Raw genomic sequence first — 17,367 nt, forward strand, 5'->3', positions numbered from 1 at the left:
ACAAAAACCCTGAACAATCTAGATGTTAGGAAGTTTTTGATAAATGCGTATATGTTGCCAGTAAGGTTACATTCAAAAAGTTTGTCTAGGATTGCATTTCTAGAGCTGGTATCAAATGCGCCCTCAATATCAAAGATAGTTGCTATTAAATCTTGCTTGCAATTTATTGCGTTGGAGATATGGGTTTGGAGTATTACCAGATTATCTCTTGTGGAGCGCTGTCTTTGGTAGCCAGATTGTTCCTTTGGAATAATCTTGTGTTTTTCAAAATACCATAAAAGACGTTTGTTGATCATTTTTTCCATTAGCTTACACATAGTGCATGTAAGCGAGATGGGCCTGTAAGATTGTGGAAAGATAGTTGGCGGGTTTGGCTTGAGTATTGGTATAACAATAGATTTGCTTCACTGAGATGGAAATTTATAGGAACTCCAGATTATATTGTATAAATTAAGGAGTTTATTAAGACTATAATAAGACAAATGCTTTAGGAATGCATAAGGAATATCATCAGAACCATCTGCAGTGTTTCTACTATTAGCTAAGGCAGATATTAGCTCATGGATAGTGAAAGGAGGATTAAGGGATCTACTATATTCAGATGATATCAGACGATTTCTGTGTGGATATAAGTCATGATGAGATAAAGTAATATTATTGGTTTTATTATTGAAATTTTCTTCGAAATGTTTGGCAAAAGCGTTAGGAATAAGTTCATGTAAAGTGATTGAGCGAAGATGTAGGTGTTTGTCCTTACACCTTTGTCCTGATGGCTTTGTTTCACGCACCAGTAATAGGTCGCTGATTTTTTCCCTTGGGGAACAAGGTTTTTCCTTAGGGAAATAGGTCCACTTTATATATATATATTTCTTTGAAGGACCACCCAGAAAACTGGGAAAAATGAAGATTCGAAAAGAACGTTTGAACAAATATATTTAAACAAATACAATGTATTTTAAACGCCGATAACTTGCATATGATACACACTTTTCGGTGATACAATATTGACACGAACTTATTAATATACCGACTGGTTTAAAACACTAATATGCCGCTAGGGCGAGTAGAGCCTGACGCTCCTTCAGTGCTGGAATTTGAACTGATACTGATGTCCACTCTCTCCCCTCAATCACAAACATTCCGAAATCTCCCCCTTCAAATCATTGATAAAAACTACCTGATAAGGGTATTTGTCTCAACTTGCGGAATTTTGGAATGCGTCAGAGGGTAATTTGGAAAATACTAATCCTTTCGTTGTTACGATTCTATGAAGGTTTTAGAAACTTGTGTAGAAAGTTATTTAAATGCAAGATAACGGCGCTTTACAGATTATTAGTTAGTACAAAGAAATTTTATATATCTAAACTAATATACAATATGTTACAAAAAAAACTAAATAATATGATACAAAAATAGACTAAAAATATTAAGTATTGTTGTTACGCAACATAGTCCCCCCGTTGATGTGACCTACATCTAAATGAGTATGGGGTAAAGGACATACTTTAACAACAGATCTTATAAATGTTCCGTCTTTAGTTCTTAGTTTTACAGTTCTAACCCTGCCGTCTTTACTTGGCAGTGTTTCGATTACTCTTGCCAGTGGCCATTTTAGAGGAGGAGCGTTATCATCGATTAGGAGTACAAGATCATCGACTTTAATGTTTTCTTGGGGCAGAAACCATTTGGACTTATTTTGGAGGCGATTTAAATAATCCCTAGACCAACATTTCCAGAAATGCTGCTGAATTTTGCTGCATTTCTGCCACAGTGATAAACTATTTTCGGATTTTGTCGAGATATCTTTTTCTGGATAGGAAGTCATGCTGCTTCCAATGAGAAAATGAGCGGGGGTTAGCAAAGAAAAATTATTTGGACTGTCTGACAATGGACAGAGGGGTCTTGAATTTAAAACAGCTTCTATTTGAGCCAAAATAGTGGTTAATTCCTCAAATGTAAAAATATTATTGCCCATCATCCTTACTAAATGATACTTGCAGCTCTTTATAGCTGCTTCCCAAATTCCACCCTGATGTGGAGATCGAGGTGCAATGAACTTCCACTCAATTAATGTTGAGGCTGCGAATTCTTTTATGGTAGGTAGAACATCCGTTCCCATAAAAAAGTCATAAAGCTCTTTTAACTGATTACGAGCTCCAAGAAAGTTGGACGCATTGTCCGAATAAATGGTTTTAGGAATACCTCTGCGTGAAATGAATCTTTTTAACGTTAGTAGGAATGCTTCGGTGCTAAGACTGGACACTAGCTCTATATGGACTGCCTTAGTGACGAGGCATACGAATACTGCTATATAAGCCTTACAAATGGGAGCACGTCGCAGTTTTGAAGATTTTATTTGAAATGGGCCCCCGTAATCGATGCCGACATTTGTGAATGGTCGAGAGACCTGAAACCGTTCTTTGGGTAGATCGGCCATTATTTGATGAGCTGGTCTTGCGTTAAATCTGTAACAGTTCTTACATTTGTAGATGATCCTCTTGATTTCTCTCAGTCCATCAAGAGGCCAATAAGTGAGTCTAATATTTGACAATGTATTTTGAGGGCCTGTGTGCAATAGGCGAATGTGTTCTCTTTCAAGTAACGATCTAACTACTTGGCATTTTGTAGGAAGAAGAAGTGGAAATTTTTGATTATACGAAACATTTGCATTGCGAAGTCGTCCACCAACTCTTATTAAATCAGATGCGTCTATAAATGGATTCAATTTTAAGATAGCCTTATTTTTTATTGTTTTTTGATGCTTTAAGTCTTTAAATTCTGATTGAAAGAATGTTAGTTGAATGATTTTAACTATTCTCTGCTCGGCTTCTATTAATTCGGAAGCCGAAAGTACACCATTTCTTTTGTTTTCTTTATTTTTAAGATTGTAAATATACCTATTGCAATATGCAATTACTCTTTGTAACCGAGTGAAAGATGAGAATTTACAAAAAGTTGTATATAGAGTAGGTTTCGAATTATTTACAGCGTGTAAAGTGGCTTTTATTTCAGGGATATCTGTTATATCAATATCTGGAACAAATTCATTAAATTTAGTGGTTGCGTTCATTAGAAAATGGGGCCCATGCCACCATAATGTATTGTCTACCAGCAGGGCCGGTGTGGTACCGCGAGACAGAATATCTGCTGGGTTATCTTTAGAACTTACGTGATTCCATAAATAAGTTTGCGTTAACTCCTGTATTTGAGTTATACGGTTTGCTACGAAGATTGACCAACGAGAAGGGTGAGAATTTATCCATGCAAGTACAATTTGGGAGTCTGTCCAGAGCCTAACCGAAGCTATGGAAGAAACCTTTGGTGAAATAATAAGAAAGATATTTGAAATCAGGGTAGAAAGCAAAACAGCCCCTAATAATTCAAGTCTGGGTAGGGAAATGGTTTTTAGCGGAGCTACATGACTCTTTGAAGTAATTAAGTTGCATGAAACGATTCCATTTTCATGTAAAACCCGTAAATAAATACAAGCGCCATATGCCTTCATACTTGCATCGCAGAAACCATGGATTTCAATTCGAGAAATATTGAGCGGATTGAGCAGAGGTCTAGAGATTGTGAGTTTTGCAAGATCAGGAATGTGAGCTAGAAAATTCAACCATTCTGATGAAATTTCTCCTGTGAGTTTGTCATCCCAATTTAAGTTACATATCCAAATTTTTTGCATTAACAACTTGGCAGATACAGTAATCGGATTTATTAGACCAAGAGGATCAAAAATAGAAGAGATAATTGATAGAACTTCTCTTTTTGTGTATTTTGGTTCACTAGAAATGTCAGGAAGAGAGATAGAGAACATGTCAGACTGAGAATTCCAACATATTTTAAGAACTTTATTTGACGAATTGTCGGGTTTTATTACATAATTAGATTTTTGAGATTCAGAGGAAATAGAGTCGAGAAACTCGGAAGAATTAGAACTCCATTTATGGAGTGGTATCCCAGCGGAATTTAGACTCGTAGAAAGTTGCTTATAAGTCTTGTACAAAGTCTCGATATCATTTGCACCATGTAAAATATCATCTACATAACAAGAATTTTCTAGAGCATCAGCAGCTAATGGGTATTTTTCTTTATTTCGAACTGCCAACTCTTTAAGACACCTAGTACTTAAAAAACTAGCTGAGTTTGTACCGTAGGTCACGGTCTGAAGTTCTAGACATTTTAATTCTTCTTGCGGGGAATTGCGCCACAGAATGTTAAGTAGAAATGTCTGTTTTGGGTTAATTCTTATTTGCCTAAACATCTTTTCGATGTCGGCGATAAGAGTATATTTGTAAAGTCTAAAGCGAATTAGAATTTCAAACAAATCAGGTTGTACAGTATAACCTTTGAGCATAATATCGTTGAGAGACACATTTGAGGTTGATTTCATTGATCCATCAAATACAACCCTGAGTCGAGTAGTTAAGCTATCATGCTTGAAAACACAATGATGTGGGAGAAAAAACTTATGTTCGGACGATTCATTAAGCTTAGAAAGGGGAACGTATTTACAATGCCCTAAAGAAACATATTCTGATATGAATTCTGTGCACAGATGCCGTAACTCGTCTAATTGTTAAGCCTTTTTTCAAGATTGAAAAAACGTCTTTTTGCCAAATGAAATGATTCACCTAATTTTTGATATTCATTAGGAGTCTTCAGAGGTAGGTCTACTTGAAATCTGCCACTAGGAAGAATTGTTAGTGAAGATTTGAATATGTCCTCAGCTCGCTGTTCTGAGGGAGTTAATGTTTTTGCATGAATAGAAGTGAGTGGTTTAGTCTCTTCTATTTCCCAAAAATTCTTTAAAAGAGAATCAAGATCAGCAGTTTGTACGTGTAACGAAATATTTGAATAATGTGAGTGAGCATTGTTCTTTGAAGGAGTCGCGTTTGATCCTAACATTGTATAACGAGAGTATGGGATATTTCCACCTACAATATAACCCAAATGAGTGTTTTGAAGAATAGGAAGGTTGGGGCCTAATTTTATTAAGCCGTAAGTAACTAGGTCAAAATAAATATCAGCTCCTAAAAGCATGTCTACGTCCGACGGGGTACAGAAATGTGGGTCTGCAAGTTTTATATTTTTTGGTATTTTTAATAAATTTAAATCCAGCGCGACTTGTGGATGCTGGCACGTAATGCTTTCGAGAACAGCACAGGACAGATTAAAGTTTTTACCAGGATATGTGTTTGAATAGATTTTAAGGTCTACCATCTTGTTTGAAACAGAAGAAGTTTGAGCTATACCTGATATTTGAAGATTTCTGGTATAGGGTGAATAACAAATTCTTTTGGCTAACCTGTCTGTTATGAACGAAACTTGGCTACCGGAGTCTGTTAAACAACGAAGAGAGATGGGATTGTTTTCAACATCGTAAACAGTTACCAAAGCAGTTGCGAGTAAAATTTGCAGATTGTTCGAATATACAGAGTGGGACGAAATATTGCTCGGCCCTGGAAGATTTTGCGTATATGGTAAACCTTGCGGAATTGCATTTGGAACAGAGTTGTTCTGCGAATTTGCATGAATATTCTCCGAAGTGAATTGAGACGAATGCTGATTTGGACGTTGATGACGTGAATTCCGAACAAATTGATTTTGGGCGGGTTGACTTTCAGAATTCGATCTATACGAACTTTGCCGTGAAATATTTTCCGACGGGTGCAAAATGTGAAGCAAAGAGTCATGTCTTTTATTGCAGGTTTTGCAATTCGAAGATGAGGAACAAGAATTAGACATATGACCACTAGCAAGGCAATTGAGACAAAAACCTTTGTTTTTTACTTTTTGCATACGCTCTTGAGCGGACAAATTTAAAAATAATTGTTGGCAAGAGTATACTTTATGTGAGTTAGAATTGCATACGAAACATTTAAAAGATGTATCTCTATTATTTATAGAAATATGAAGTGACGGTTTTGATTTATAAACTGTTTTCTCTTCAAAGATCAAATTTTCCAATATCTTACATTTCTTTTCAATAAAATTCAAAAACTCATCTATTGTAGGAAGTTCGTTGAAATCTCTTTCGGATTCAAAGGATCGTTTCATATTAAAATCTAATTTTTGTGTAAATATATGAATTAAAATTAAATCTGCAAGATTGTCGGAGATATTTAAATTATTTAGCGCACTTAAATTCTTTTTTATGTGAGTTAAGAATTCTCGCAAGTTTTAAGCAGTATTTTTTGTTAATGAAGGAACGTTCAAAAGTTGTTTTAAATAAGTGTTAATTATTAAACATTTGTTTTCAAATCTATTCTTAAGTGTATCGAGCGCAACGGAAAAATTTGAGCCTACAACTTCCAAATTTTCAATTAGTTGTAGAGGCTCGTTCTTGAGAATTGATTTTAAATAAATTAGTTTTTCAATATCTGAAAGATTTAAATCATCTACGACAAGTTTGGTAAACATCTCGATAAAACTAGGCCAATTTGCTATATTTCCATCGAAATGTGGAATTTTTATTTCCGGTAGGCGGATATGATGGTTATTTGAATGATTTTGTTGAGCTGAGGTGCTCACAACAGAATTTACTGAAATTGTATCAATTTTATTCTTTAGAGCTGATCCTAACGTTAAAAATCTGTCTTCTACGTCTGCCATGTCAACAGAAAATTCATCATCTATTGTCTCTAATTCATTTTGAACCTCTAGATATTTGTCAAAAACTTTTGATAGATAGTCTTTTCTAAAAATTAATTCATTTTTTGAAATATTACTTTTTTCATTTTCTTTAAACCAATTCTCTAATCTAGTTATCGAAGCTTTACTTCGACCTCTTGCCTTAACAAGATCATCTTTTACTTTAACAATATCATTAACCGTTTTATCCATGATTAGCTGATTGAATTAGATTAAGATTTAGTAAGCGAGAAATATGTGAAAGACTTTGATCTTTAAATTGAAAAAACAGAAGAATAGTAATAAACACAGAGATATAGCGAAAATATGAGAATTTACACTAAAAATCGAAAATATAAGTAAAAGGATATAATAATTATAAAAATAATAGCGCATTAACGAAAATGTTCAATAAATGTTCAAAAAGAGTTTATAGTATGCACTTCACAAATGATATTAAAATTAAAAAACTTACAGTTTGTTGAGTGTGATGCTAGGCGTTAAATCAGCTACCAGGATGAAGGAGTCTGGAGGCGTCCTACTGGAAGATGCTGCAGATGCTGCGTTGATGTATAACTTGAAGATGAGACATGCGAAGATCTCTGATTCGAAGTTGAAATGTGAAGAAGTCCGGTTCGAAGGAACATGAGCCAAGATGTAGGTGTTTGTCCTTACACCTTTGTCCTGATGGCTTTGTTTCACGCACCAGTAATAGGTCGCTGGTTTTTTCCCTTGGGGAACAAGGTTTTTCCTTAGGGAAATAGGTTCACTTTATATATATTTCTTTGAAGGACCACCCAGAAAACTGGGAAAAATGAAGATTCGAAAAGAACGTTCGAACAAATATATTTAAACAAATACAATGTATTTTAAACGCCGATAACTTGCATATGATACACACTTGTCGGTGATACAATATTGACACGAACTTATTAATATACCGACTGGTTTAAAACACTAATATGCCGCTAGGGCGAGTAGAGCCTGACGCTCCTTCAGTGCTGGAATTTGAACTGATACTGATGTCCACTCTCTCCCCTCAATCACAAACATTCCGAAATCTCCCCCCTGACCCCTCGACGTATTAAGAGATATGTTTATTTTTCAAATACCTTTAACTTTCAAATCATTGATAAAAACTACCTGATAAGGGTATTTGTCTCAACTTGCGGAATTTTGGAATGCGTCAGAGGGTAATTTGGAAAATACTAATCCTTTCGTTGTTACGATTCTATGAAGGTTTTAGAAACTTGAGTAGAAAGTTATTTAAATGCAAGATAACGGCGCTTTACAGATTATTAGTTAGTACAAAGAAATTTTATATATCTAAACTAATATACAGTATGATACAAAAAAAAACTAAATAATATGATACAAAAATAGACTAAAAATATTAAGATCTGTTGTTACGCAACAGTGATCTATATACCATTTGAAATTAAACGAGTAATTTTATAAATAGTTTCGTGACCTTGAATTTGTCGTATTTTTTTCCAAAGTTGGCTAGGATTGACGTTTTCGTTGATAGATGATATGTAATCTTGCCAGGATGATTTTTTACTTTTTTTAACTACCTGTTTGGCTTTGCCTTTGAATTTTTTGTAATTTATTAGATTTTCAAGGTTTTTATTTTTTTGGTACTTATTTAAAGCTTTTTTGGATAGACAAATCTCCTCTTCACAAGCAGAGTTCTACCAAGGAACTGCTTTATGATTTGGAGAGAATGATGTTTTGCCAATGTGAGTCTTAGCAGCTGAAAGAATAGTGTCTGTTATTGACGTTAACAACTACATAATTGATTATTAGATGATCATGAGCGAGCGAGAGAGTGTCAACAGCGTTTGAATACTCTGGCCAGTTTGCTTTATTTAGGCGCCAATAGCTTTTGGCAGAGGCAGTCCCATTACAATTGTTGGAAATTATTATAGGATAATGATTGCTATCAAAGAGATCGTCAGCTGTTTGCCAGGTTAAAAAAGGTGCAGATTTAGGGCCACTAATACTAAGATCTGATCCAGAGGAAATATTAAAATGAGTATTAGATCCTGTGTTAAGAAGACATGAGTTTGTGCATTTAATAATATTTTCAACTACTTTTCCCCGTCCAAATGTTGATTGAGAATCCCACATACTGTTATGTGCATTGAAGTCTCCTGTGAGTATAAACGGCTGTGGAAGTTGGAATATAAGGTCTAGGAGCCCTTCTACTTTTAGAGAATGGTTTGGGGGAATATATATGGAGCAGATGGTAAGTTTATTAGGAGAATATATAGTTATGGCAATTGCCTCAAGATTCGTTATTAATGTTGAGAAAATTTCGCTGGACGCAAATATTGATGCACCTCCACTAGCTCTGAAGCAGTTCGTCCTAATAAAGTGGTATCGTTCAAAGGATTTAGGATGAGGAATATTAGTTGTATTAAAAGCATTCGCTTGGAGACAAAGAAAATCTGGATAGTAAATTGATATAAGATATTGAATATATTCAAGGCGCGGATAGTATCCGTCGCAGTTCCATTGTAAAACAGTGCATTTAAAAACTTATTTGGTTAGTAGAAAGAATATACCTTGTACTAATTACGTAATTTTAGAACAGATCGATATCATTGCAGTTAGAGTCACATGAATTATTGGACGTAAGGCTGGTAAGTTCGTCAGCGTCTATAGAATTTAATGTGCGTTTTAGCTTTTTCGTTATGCTTGTAATGCGATTTTTAAATGATCTATCGGATACAGGTTGGTATATTTGTGTAAGATCTTCGAGGATAAAATAAATGTTCGTGGTGAAATTATGAGCTTCTTTGAGAGGATCACTAATCCCAAAGGAATTTTCTAGGAAGGCAATTATTTGTAAGGCTGATAACGAAAATTTTTCTGGATTAGCACAAATTAATTTTTCAATACTTGAATGGGCAGAAGGATTAATTTTACCAATTTCTTTGTCATCAGTTTTTGTTTTCTTTTTAGGGGCTGATTTAGGAGTTGCGAAGGTTATTGTGTTTGGTGTGTTATTAGAGTTTAAGTTGAGGGGGTTAGCGGTAACCAGTAAAGAAGGTGATTCAATACTTCTGTCAGTAGAATGAGTTCTTTTAATGCCAGAGTTAGAAGGGATAGATAATGGTGTTATAGACTGCTCATTTGGGATTGTTATGCCAGTAGGTAGGTTACTTGAATATATTTCTTCTTTTGAGGGGGGTAAAAGAGAAGATATACTAGAAGGAGGATCAATTGGGATTTGGCTAGAAGTTGTATTTGGAGAGGGATTGCTAGATATTTCTTGAGGGTTAGGGCAGGAGTCTGCAGTGTGTCCAGATTGCTTACAAAAAAAGCATTCTAGTTTGTCCGAAGTAATAAAGATCCTATAATTTGTATTTTTATATGAGATTACAATTGAAGTAGTTAACTCAAAGTATTCTTTATCTGGCATCACAAAGACTGAGCGTCGAAAACTGAAGATGTGAGCATATTCGTCTTCCGGTGAACTAAAACGGATAAGCGAGATAGGGGAAGCAAGTTGTAATCCAAGTTCATTTTTAAGTGCTTGCTCTATGAGTGCATTCGGAATCGAAGAACACACGTTAGAAAGTAGTAGCCTTTTTGCAGGTGTGATAAGTCTGCGAATAGATATTATTTAATTTCTAACAGAAATAGTCGGATTATTTTTTAGAAGATTATCTACTACGGTTACGGAAGAAAGACAGATGCATATACGCTGGTTAGAAATACGTGAAGCCAAGGTTATTTCTTTAGGGGTAACAATTTCGCTGATTGCCTTTATGTAATCAAATAGCACTACGTCTGGGATAGCGTTCATAACAATGGCTTGAGTTCTACTGAGACATGATGTTGCTGTTATAGATTTTTTCTTTGTGATTTTGGTTACTGCAGCGAAGCTAGGTTGAACTGTGATGATGATGCCAGAATTTGATTTTAATATTTTGGATGCCAAAATATTAAGTATGGCCAGAAACGACTGGCCTAATTTTATTTGTCGAAAGTATTTAAGTGATAATATCGACTTACGAATATTTACTTGATAAACAATCACATTAAACTAACAAGTTTTTATTAAAAATACTATTAGTAGAAGACTGATGTTCACTCGTTGGCTTCTGAAATAGGAATGACATGGAAAATAAAAACACAATATTTTTTAGATATGACTCCATACTAGTCAGTTACGATCCACATACTCATTATTTTGCATTTCACACTTTATACATACACATACATATCATTTCCTTGTTCAACTGCATTTTTAATTTGTTGGTCTGTAATATTGATGGGTAAAAACTATGCCTATTAGTAAAAATATTTTATTATTTTTACGCGAATATATTCGCGGTCAACGAATCCTTTCAAAGCAACATTGTTTATTTGATAGCAGTACATCGGTACCGGATCCAAATAAACAATGCACGATGTCGCAACAGCATTAAAGCAATAAAATATATTTTAAAAAAGAGGTAAAAATCATATTAAATATAGCTGTGTATTAATTAAACACACTACGCACATAAGGGAAAGAGCAGAAAAAACGGGAAAATTACGTCCTTGGTCTTGTCGACGCCGGGCCCTTTACATCGCCGGCCCTCGATAAAATGTAGCGGCTGTACCGCCCTCTCGGTGAGCCTGTAGACATTGAGACATTGTGTCATTGGTTTTTATTATTTGAATATACCTTCAACAAAAGTATTTACTGCATTGCGGTTTTACTGCACTCAATTCTTCATTGAAATATGTATTATACAGTGATGAGTGTCTTACCACCCGGCAAAATAGCGGAAAGGATAGAAGACAGATTAAGTTGTGAGATAGTACGAGATAAAGCTAATTTTTAGACGTGGCTATTTTACTTTAGTCATAATTATACGGATGACCTCGAAAATATTTTATTTTAATAATTTTTGATGTTAGAATAAATGATTGAATATATTATATATTATAGTAAAAAATATTTTATTAAATTTCAAGTTATTGGGGCATTTCCAATATATAACAATTTTTATCAGTTCGATTGTAGCAGCGGAAGCGAATAGTTCTCTGTGATATCGAAGTGCTAATTAATAGAGTTGTTGTTGTTTTTACCAAAAAATGGAATTAAATTCAGATGGCAGAGGAAATCCACCTGACAGAGGAAGGATTGACGATGTTGCTAGTAATATGGATTATGAAGTTAATGAAAAACAAAAGCAGTTTGAGGAAATTATAAATATTGATATTAATACACAATCAAAACAGGTACCGATAACAAATTCAAAAAACTTTTTACCAGATTATCAGGTAAGCAATAAAACAAATATTAATATAGGCCAGTCCATAATGTCAGAGGTGAAAAATAAATACAGTCAAGGTGACCAAGGTCCTTATTTTGTTTTTATGCAGAATAAGGAAGGTAACATTGGCCGATTGCATCGCATAGCGACAGCACGATTAATTTTAGGTGCAGTACCTGCAATTAAAGATAATATTGTTAATATTAATATTATAGGAAAAAATAAAATTAAAATTGAATGTAACACATATAAAAGCGCTAATATTTTAGTGGAATGTAAAAAATTAATAGAAAGAAATTACGATTTATATATTCCAAATTTTTTTACTCAAAAGAGTGGGGTAATTAAAGGGGTAGACAAAAATATTTCAGAAAACGAATTAAAAGATATTATTGTTCCAAGATACGGCAATTTTAAAGTAATAAACGTTAAAAGAATAAAGCGAAAAGAAAATGATCAACTGGTGGAGACGGGTACGATAGTGGTGTCTTTCAGAGGCCAAATGATTCCAAAACAAGTAATCATTGAACGAATGATATACCAAGTGGAACCTTACGTTCCGAGAGTAATACAATGCCTTAATTGCATTAGATACGGACACGTTACGTCACAATGTCGAGGTAAGAAAAGATGCAGCAAGTGCGGACAGGAACATGATTCAGATGTATGCGATTTAACAGATCCCACTTGTATATTATGTTTCGGAAACCATTCAGCATTAGATCGAAACAAGTGCGCTGAGTTTGAAAAACAAAAGGGCATTAAATATATAATGGCAAATGAAAATTTACCTTTTGAAGAAGCAAAATTAAAATACAGCAGTAGCTATAGGACAGTCCTGAATTCAACAAACACAGGAAATAGGTACACAGTGACAACCAAAAGAAAATGGAGCGAAGGAGCTCAAAATAAATCAGTTTATCCTTATTCAAAAGAACACGAAAATATACTGGACACTGCAAGCGCCTCTGCTTACCCGTCGCTACCAATTATAAACAACCCATTATATCAAAATCAAACAAAAATAGTCCAACAAAACTCACTAACTACTAAACAAATTACTGATAATATAGTAACAATATTTAAAAATTTCTTAGACAAAAACTTAATTCCAATAGCAAACAAACAAATTTTAGACGACATTAAAAGTAATATAGAAAAAGTTTTAAATGGCCCTAGTAAATAATAAGATTTTACAATGGAATTCACGATCAATAGTGAACAATAAAGGCCATTTTGAAAAGTACATTTTCGAAAATAAATTCTTAGCTATTCTTTTAAGTGAAACTTGGTTAAAACCGAATTCAAAGATAAGCTTTTCCCAATATAACATCTTCCGTGAAGATAGATCAGATGGTTATGCAGGAGTAGCGATATTATTAAGAAAAAATATCAATTTTCAGAACAATTTAAATTTTTATAAAATAAATAATGTCATGTGCGTTGCAGTACAGATTAAAATAAATAATAAAATCTTAAATTTATATTCCATTTATGCAAAACCCAAGTTATGTGTGTCAAAAAACGAATGGGTTAAATTTTTTATTAGTTTACAAAAACCCTTTTTAATAGGGGGAGATTTCAACTGCCATAATAAAATGTGGGGCTGTGATGTCACCGATCAAGAAGGTCTTTATCTTTTTGAGGCTATGGAGGAATGTGGACTTAATTTCCTAAATGATGGGTCAGAAACATTAATTCGTAGACCTATGAATTTAAATAGATCTGCTATAGACTTAACAATTTGCTCTAGGGATATTTATTACAAATTTAATTGGCACACAGAAACTTTGAGTCTGGGTTCTGATCACTACCCAATAGTAATAGAATTTAACCATAATACTGATAATAACGTTACTAATAGTAATGATGTCATTGAAACTAATGATATATCTAGATCTAGAATTACATGGGATATTAAAAAGGCAGACTGGGCTTTCTTTACCTATCTCTTAAACAATGAAAAGAATAATAATATATCAGATGGTTCAGAGCAAGAATATTCCACATTTTGTGACTCAATCAATTTAGCTAGTAAATGCTCTATTCCAGAGAGGAAAAGGGGGCCCAATGCAAAATTTAATAAACCATGGTGGAATGATGATTGTAGGAACGCTATAAGACAACAAAAAGAAGCTTTTTTGCAGTTTAAAAGACTATCTAATTACGATAATTATTTAAAATACCAACAAGCAGAAGCTTATAAAAAAAGAATTATTTTAGGCAGCAAAAGAGCTTCTTGGAAAAACTTCTGTAATAGTTTAACTAAAAATACACCCATTAGCAAAATATAGAAGGAAATAAGAAAATTTAAAAACGTTTATAACCCTCCCAATAATCCGATAGTTGTAAATGAGTGGACAGATATATTTTTTAATAAAATTGCTAGACCTTGGGTTATAGAAGGAGAAATTAATCACAGGAACCCTACGGATAATAGACATGAAAATGACGAAGCAAACACAGACAACATATTTCTCACACAAGCATTTAGTATGGAAGAATTAAAGAACTGCCTAAAAAGACATAATAATTCAGCTCCAGGATTAGATGGTATACACTATAGTATGTTGTATAATTTACCCATACATAAGAAAGTTCAACTACTAAATGTAATAAACAATATCTGGATGAGTATGGATATACCACGTGCATGGAAAGAGTACATTATAGTTCCAATTCTTAAGCCACACAAATCACCAAACTGTCCGGATTCGTATAGAGGCATTTCTCTATCATCATGTGTGTTAAAAACAATGGAAAGAATGATTAAATGTAGACTAGAATTCTGGTTAGAAAAAAATTCTAAAATACCTGCAACACAATTCGGCTTTAGAAAATCATGTTCTACGATGGAAAATTTAACGCACTTAATACTGGATATATATAACTCATTTTCCGTCAACAAGTCGGTATTTGCTACATTCATAGACATAGAAAATGCATATGACAATGTGAACCTACAACTTCTATACCACAAAATGAAAGAAATCGGACTGCCAGATATACTCTGCTGGAAACTTCATCACCTTTACATTAATAGAACTCTTTATCTTCAAATTAATAACAAACTAATAGGACCGAGAGTTTCAAACATCGGGTTACCTCAAGGGAGCATCTTAAGTCCAATATTATACACTATTTACACAGCTCATATAGGTCAAAGCATAATTACTAGCAAACAAGGTAAAATATTACAATTCGCAGATGATATATGCATATATGTAGATCAATTGGAAATAGAACAAGGCAGTAGTAAAATAAATACAGTATTTAAACATCTACAAGAAGACCTAGATCAAATAGCATTAAACATATCTACCAAAAAAACACAAGCTTGCATATTCTCCCGAAAACGAAACATTCCAGAAGTAGTGGAGTTGCAAAATGTCTCGTTTAAAGTTCAACCTAAAGTTAAATATTTGGGTATTATACTGGATAGGAAAATGATTTGGAAAGATCATATTGAGTACATCGTAGCAAGAGCTGACAAAGGGTACAATGCGTTACGAGCAGTAAACTATACAACCTGGGGAGCAGATCCCAACATAGCATTACTAATGTATAGATCATACATAAGATCAATATTAGATTACGGATGTTACTTTTACAATCAAGCCGCCAAAACCCATCTTCAAAAAATAGACATCCTTTCAAATAAATGCCTCAGATTATGTATAGGAGCTTTGATGAGTACTCCAATATCAAACCTAAGCGTAGAATGTAATGAACCACCACTATGGTTAAGAAGGAAAACTATGTGTGAAAAATTTATAACTAAAATGATAACTAAAGAGAGCATAATATGTAACAACTGCCACAAACTTTATATAAATGACCTAACCACTGAATACTGGAGGAAAAAGCCAACATTACTTCTTGCTGAAAGTTACAATAGAATAAGACAATTTAAAAATAAGCTATACACATCAACTCTGCCATCCATGTTTCAGATAAATCTAAACAATATACCAAACATACAACCAACCTACATGAGAGATTACTCGAAATTTCCAGTTTACTTAAGGAATGCCATGTTTAATGTGGATATAGAAACTTTATTTCCGGAACATTACCAAATTTATACTGATGCCTCAAAAATGAATTCGAGAGTGGCCGCTGCCGTGTGGGACCCTAGGACAAGGTATAAAGAGGGTATACGACTTAATGAAAATTTTACAACATTTTCAGCAGAACTTATTGCAATACTGAGAGCAATGCAGTATATAAGCAGTATAAATAATAACGAAGAGAAATTTCTAATCCTTACAGACAGCAAAAGTGCTTTACTTAAACTGGAAAGTTTGAAGGACATATCAAACTACATATATATTGACATTATTAAAGCATATATCGCACTTAGGGCTAAGGGCAAACAAATATCATTTTGTTGGGTAAAAGCTCACTCTAATCTTAAACACAATGAAATAGTAGATACTCTAGCTAAGAAGGCCACCGAACAAGAAAATGAAAGTAAATATAAATTAACATTAAATGATGTTTACGCTAATATTACCAGCAATAAAACCAAAACCTGGCAACAATGGTATAACAACTCAACTAAAGGGCTATTCTACAAAAACATACAATTAAATATTCCAGCTAAATCATGGTTTAATCATTACCACAGCGAAAAAATCGTTGTTTCATACATATGCAGACTTAGATTTGGACACTGCCTAGTTCCAGAACACAAATTTAAAATAGGTCTTAGTGATAGTAATCTTTGTGAATGTGGTGAGTTAGGATCTGCAGAACACATGATACTAAACTGTAGACTAAAGATAATAGAAATAAATCAATTCATGAATCAAGTATATAGAGAAACGAATATTACAAGACCTTTTAATCTAAAAACAATATTATCTAGTTTAGACGAACGTGTATATGAGATCCTAATTAAACACATACTTAATATAAAATTAAAATTGTGAACTATTAATACCTGTGTTTATCCCATTTGTTTACCTATCTTTCCGTGGTCTAGTCTTGTGTTTGTGCATTGCTCTGAAAGACCCCTGAGCAGAAGTACTCCTTGTTGACATTCCTTATAATGTAATTAAAAAAAAAAAAAAAAAAAAAAAAAAAAAAAATGAATAAATGAATAAAAAAATAAATAAATAATAAAAAAAAAATAAAAAAATAAAAAAATAAAAAAAAAAAGAAAATAATAAAAAAAAAAATAAAAATTAAAAAAAAGAACATAATAATAAAAAACACACAATAAAGAATAATGTTGAATAATACATAATAATATATCTATATAAATATGTAATATTGTATGATTGTAGCTGAAGATTAAATTATCCATTTATTGTTATAGAATCTAGGTATATCTTTAAAATACAAAATCTTATTTTAATAGTAATATGTGACATAAATATCTGTAGAGCAAAAATAAGTTCGGCTAATGGATTAAGTCCACAGTCAGGAAATTCGATGACACACACACACACAC

At 33.3% G+C, this 17,367-nt stretch overlaps 2 protein-coding genes across 2 annotated transcripts; one reads left to right on the plus strand and one right to left on the minus strand.

Annotated features, from left to right (window-relative positions):
- Positions 1 to 1,426: 1,426 nt before the first annotated feature.
- On the minus strand, positions 1,427 to 4,393 carry LOC140446432 (uncharacterized). The gene has a single exon (XM_072538984.1). It carries the CDS (start codon positions 4,391 to 4,393, stop codon positions 1,427 to 1,429), a length of 2,967 nt encoding a protein of 988 aa, XP_072395085.1.
- A 7,334-nt stretch (positions 4,394 to 11,727) lies between these two features.
- On the plus strand, positions 11,728 to 16,843 carry LOC140446433 (uncharacterized). Its single transcript, XM_072538985.1, has 4 exons — positions 11,728 to 11,916; positions 12,244 to 12,529; positions 13,482 to 14,015; positions 14,256 to 16,843. The coding sequence occupies exons 1-4, from the start codon at positions 11,728 to 11,730 to the stop codon at positions 16,841 to 16,843; spliced, it is 3,597 nt and encodes a 1,198-aa protein (XP_072395086.1).
- Positions 16,844 to 17,367: the final 524 nt, after the last annotated feature.

The sequence above is a fragment of the Diabrotica undecimpunctata genome, chromosome 7 (assembly GCF_040954645.1).
Source record: "Diabrotica undecimpunctata isolate CICGRU chromosome 7, icDiaUnde3, whole genome shotgun sequence".
NCBI classification, from domain to species: domain Eukaryota; kingdom Metazoa; phylum Arthropoda; class Insecta; order Coleoptera; family Chrysomelidae; genus Diabrotica; species Diabrotica undecimpunctata.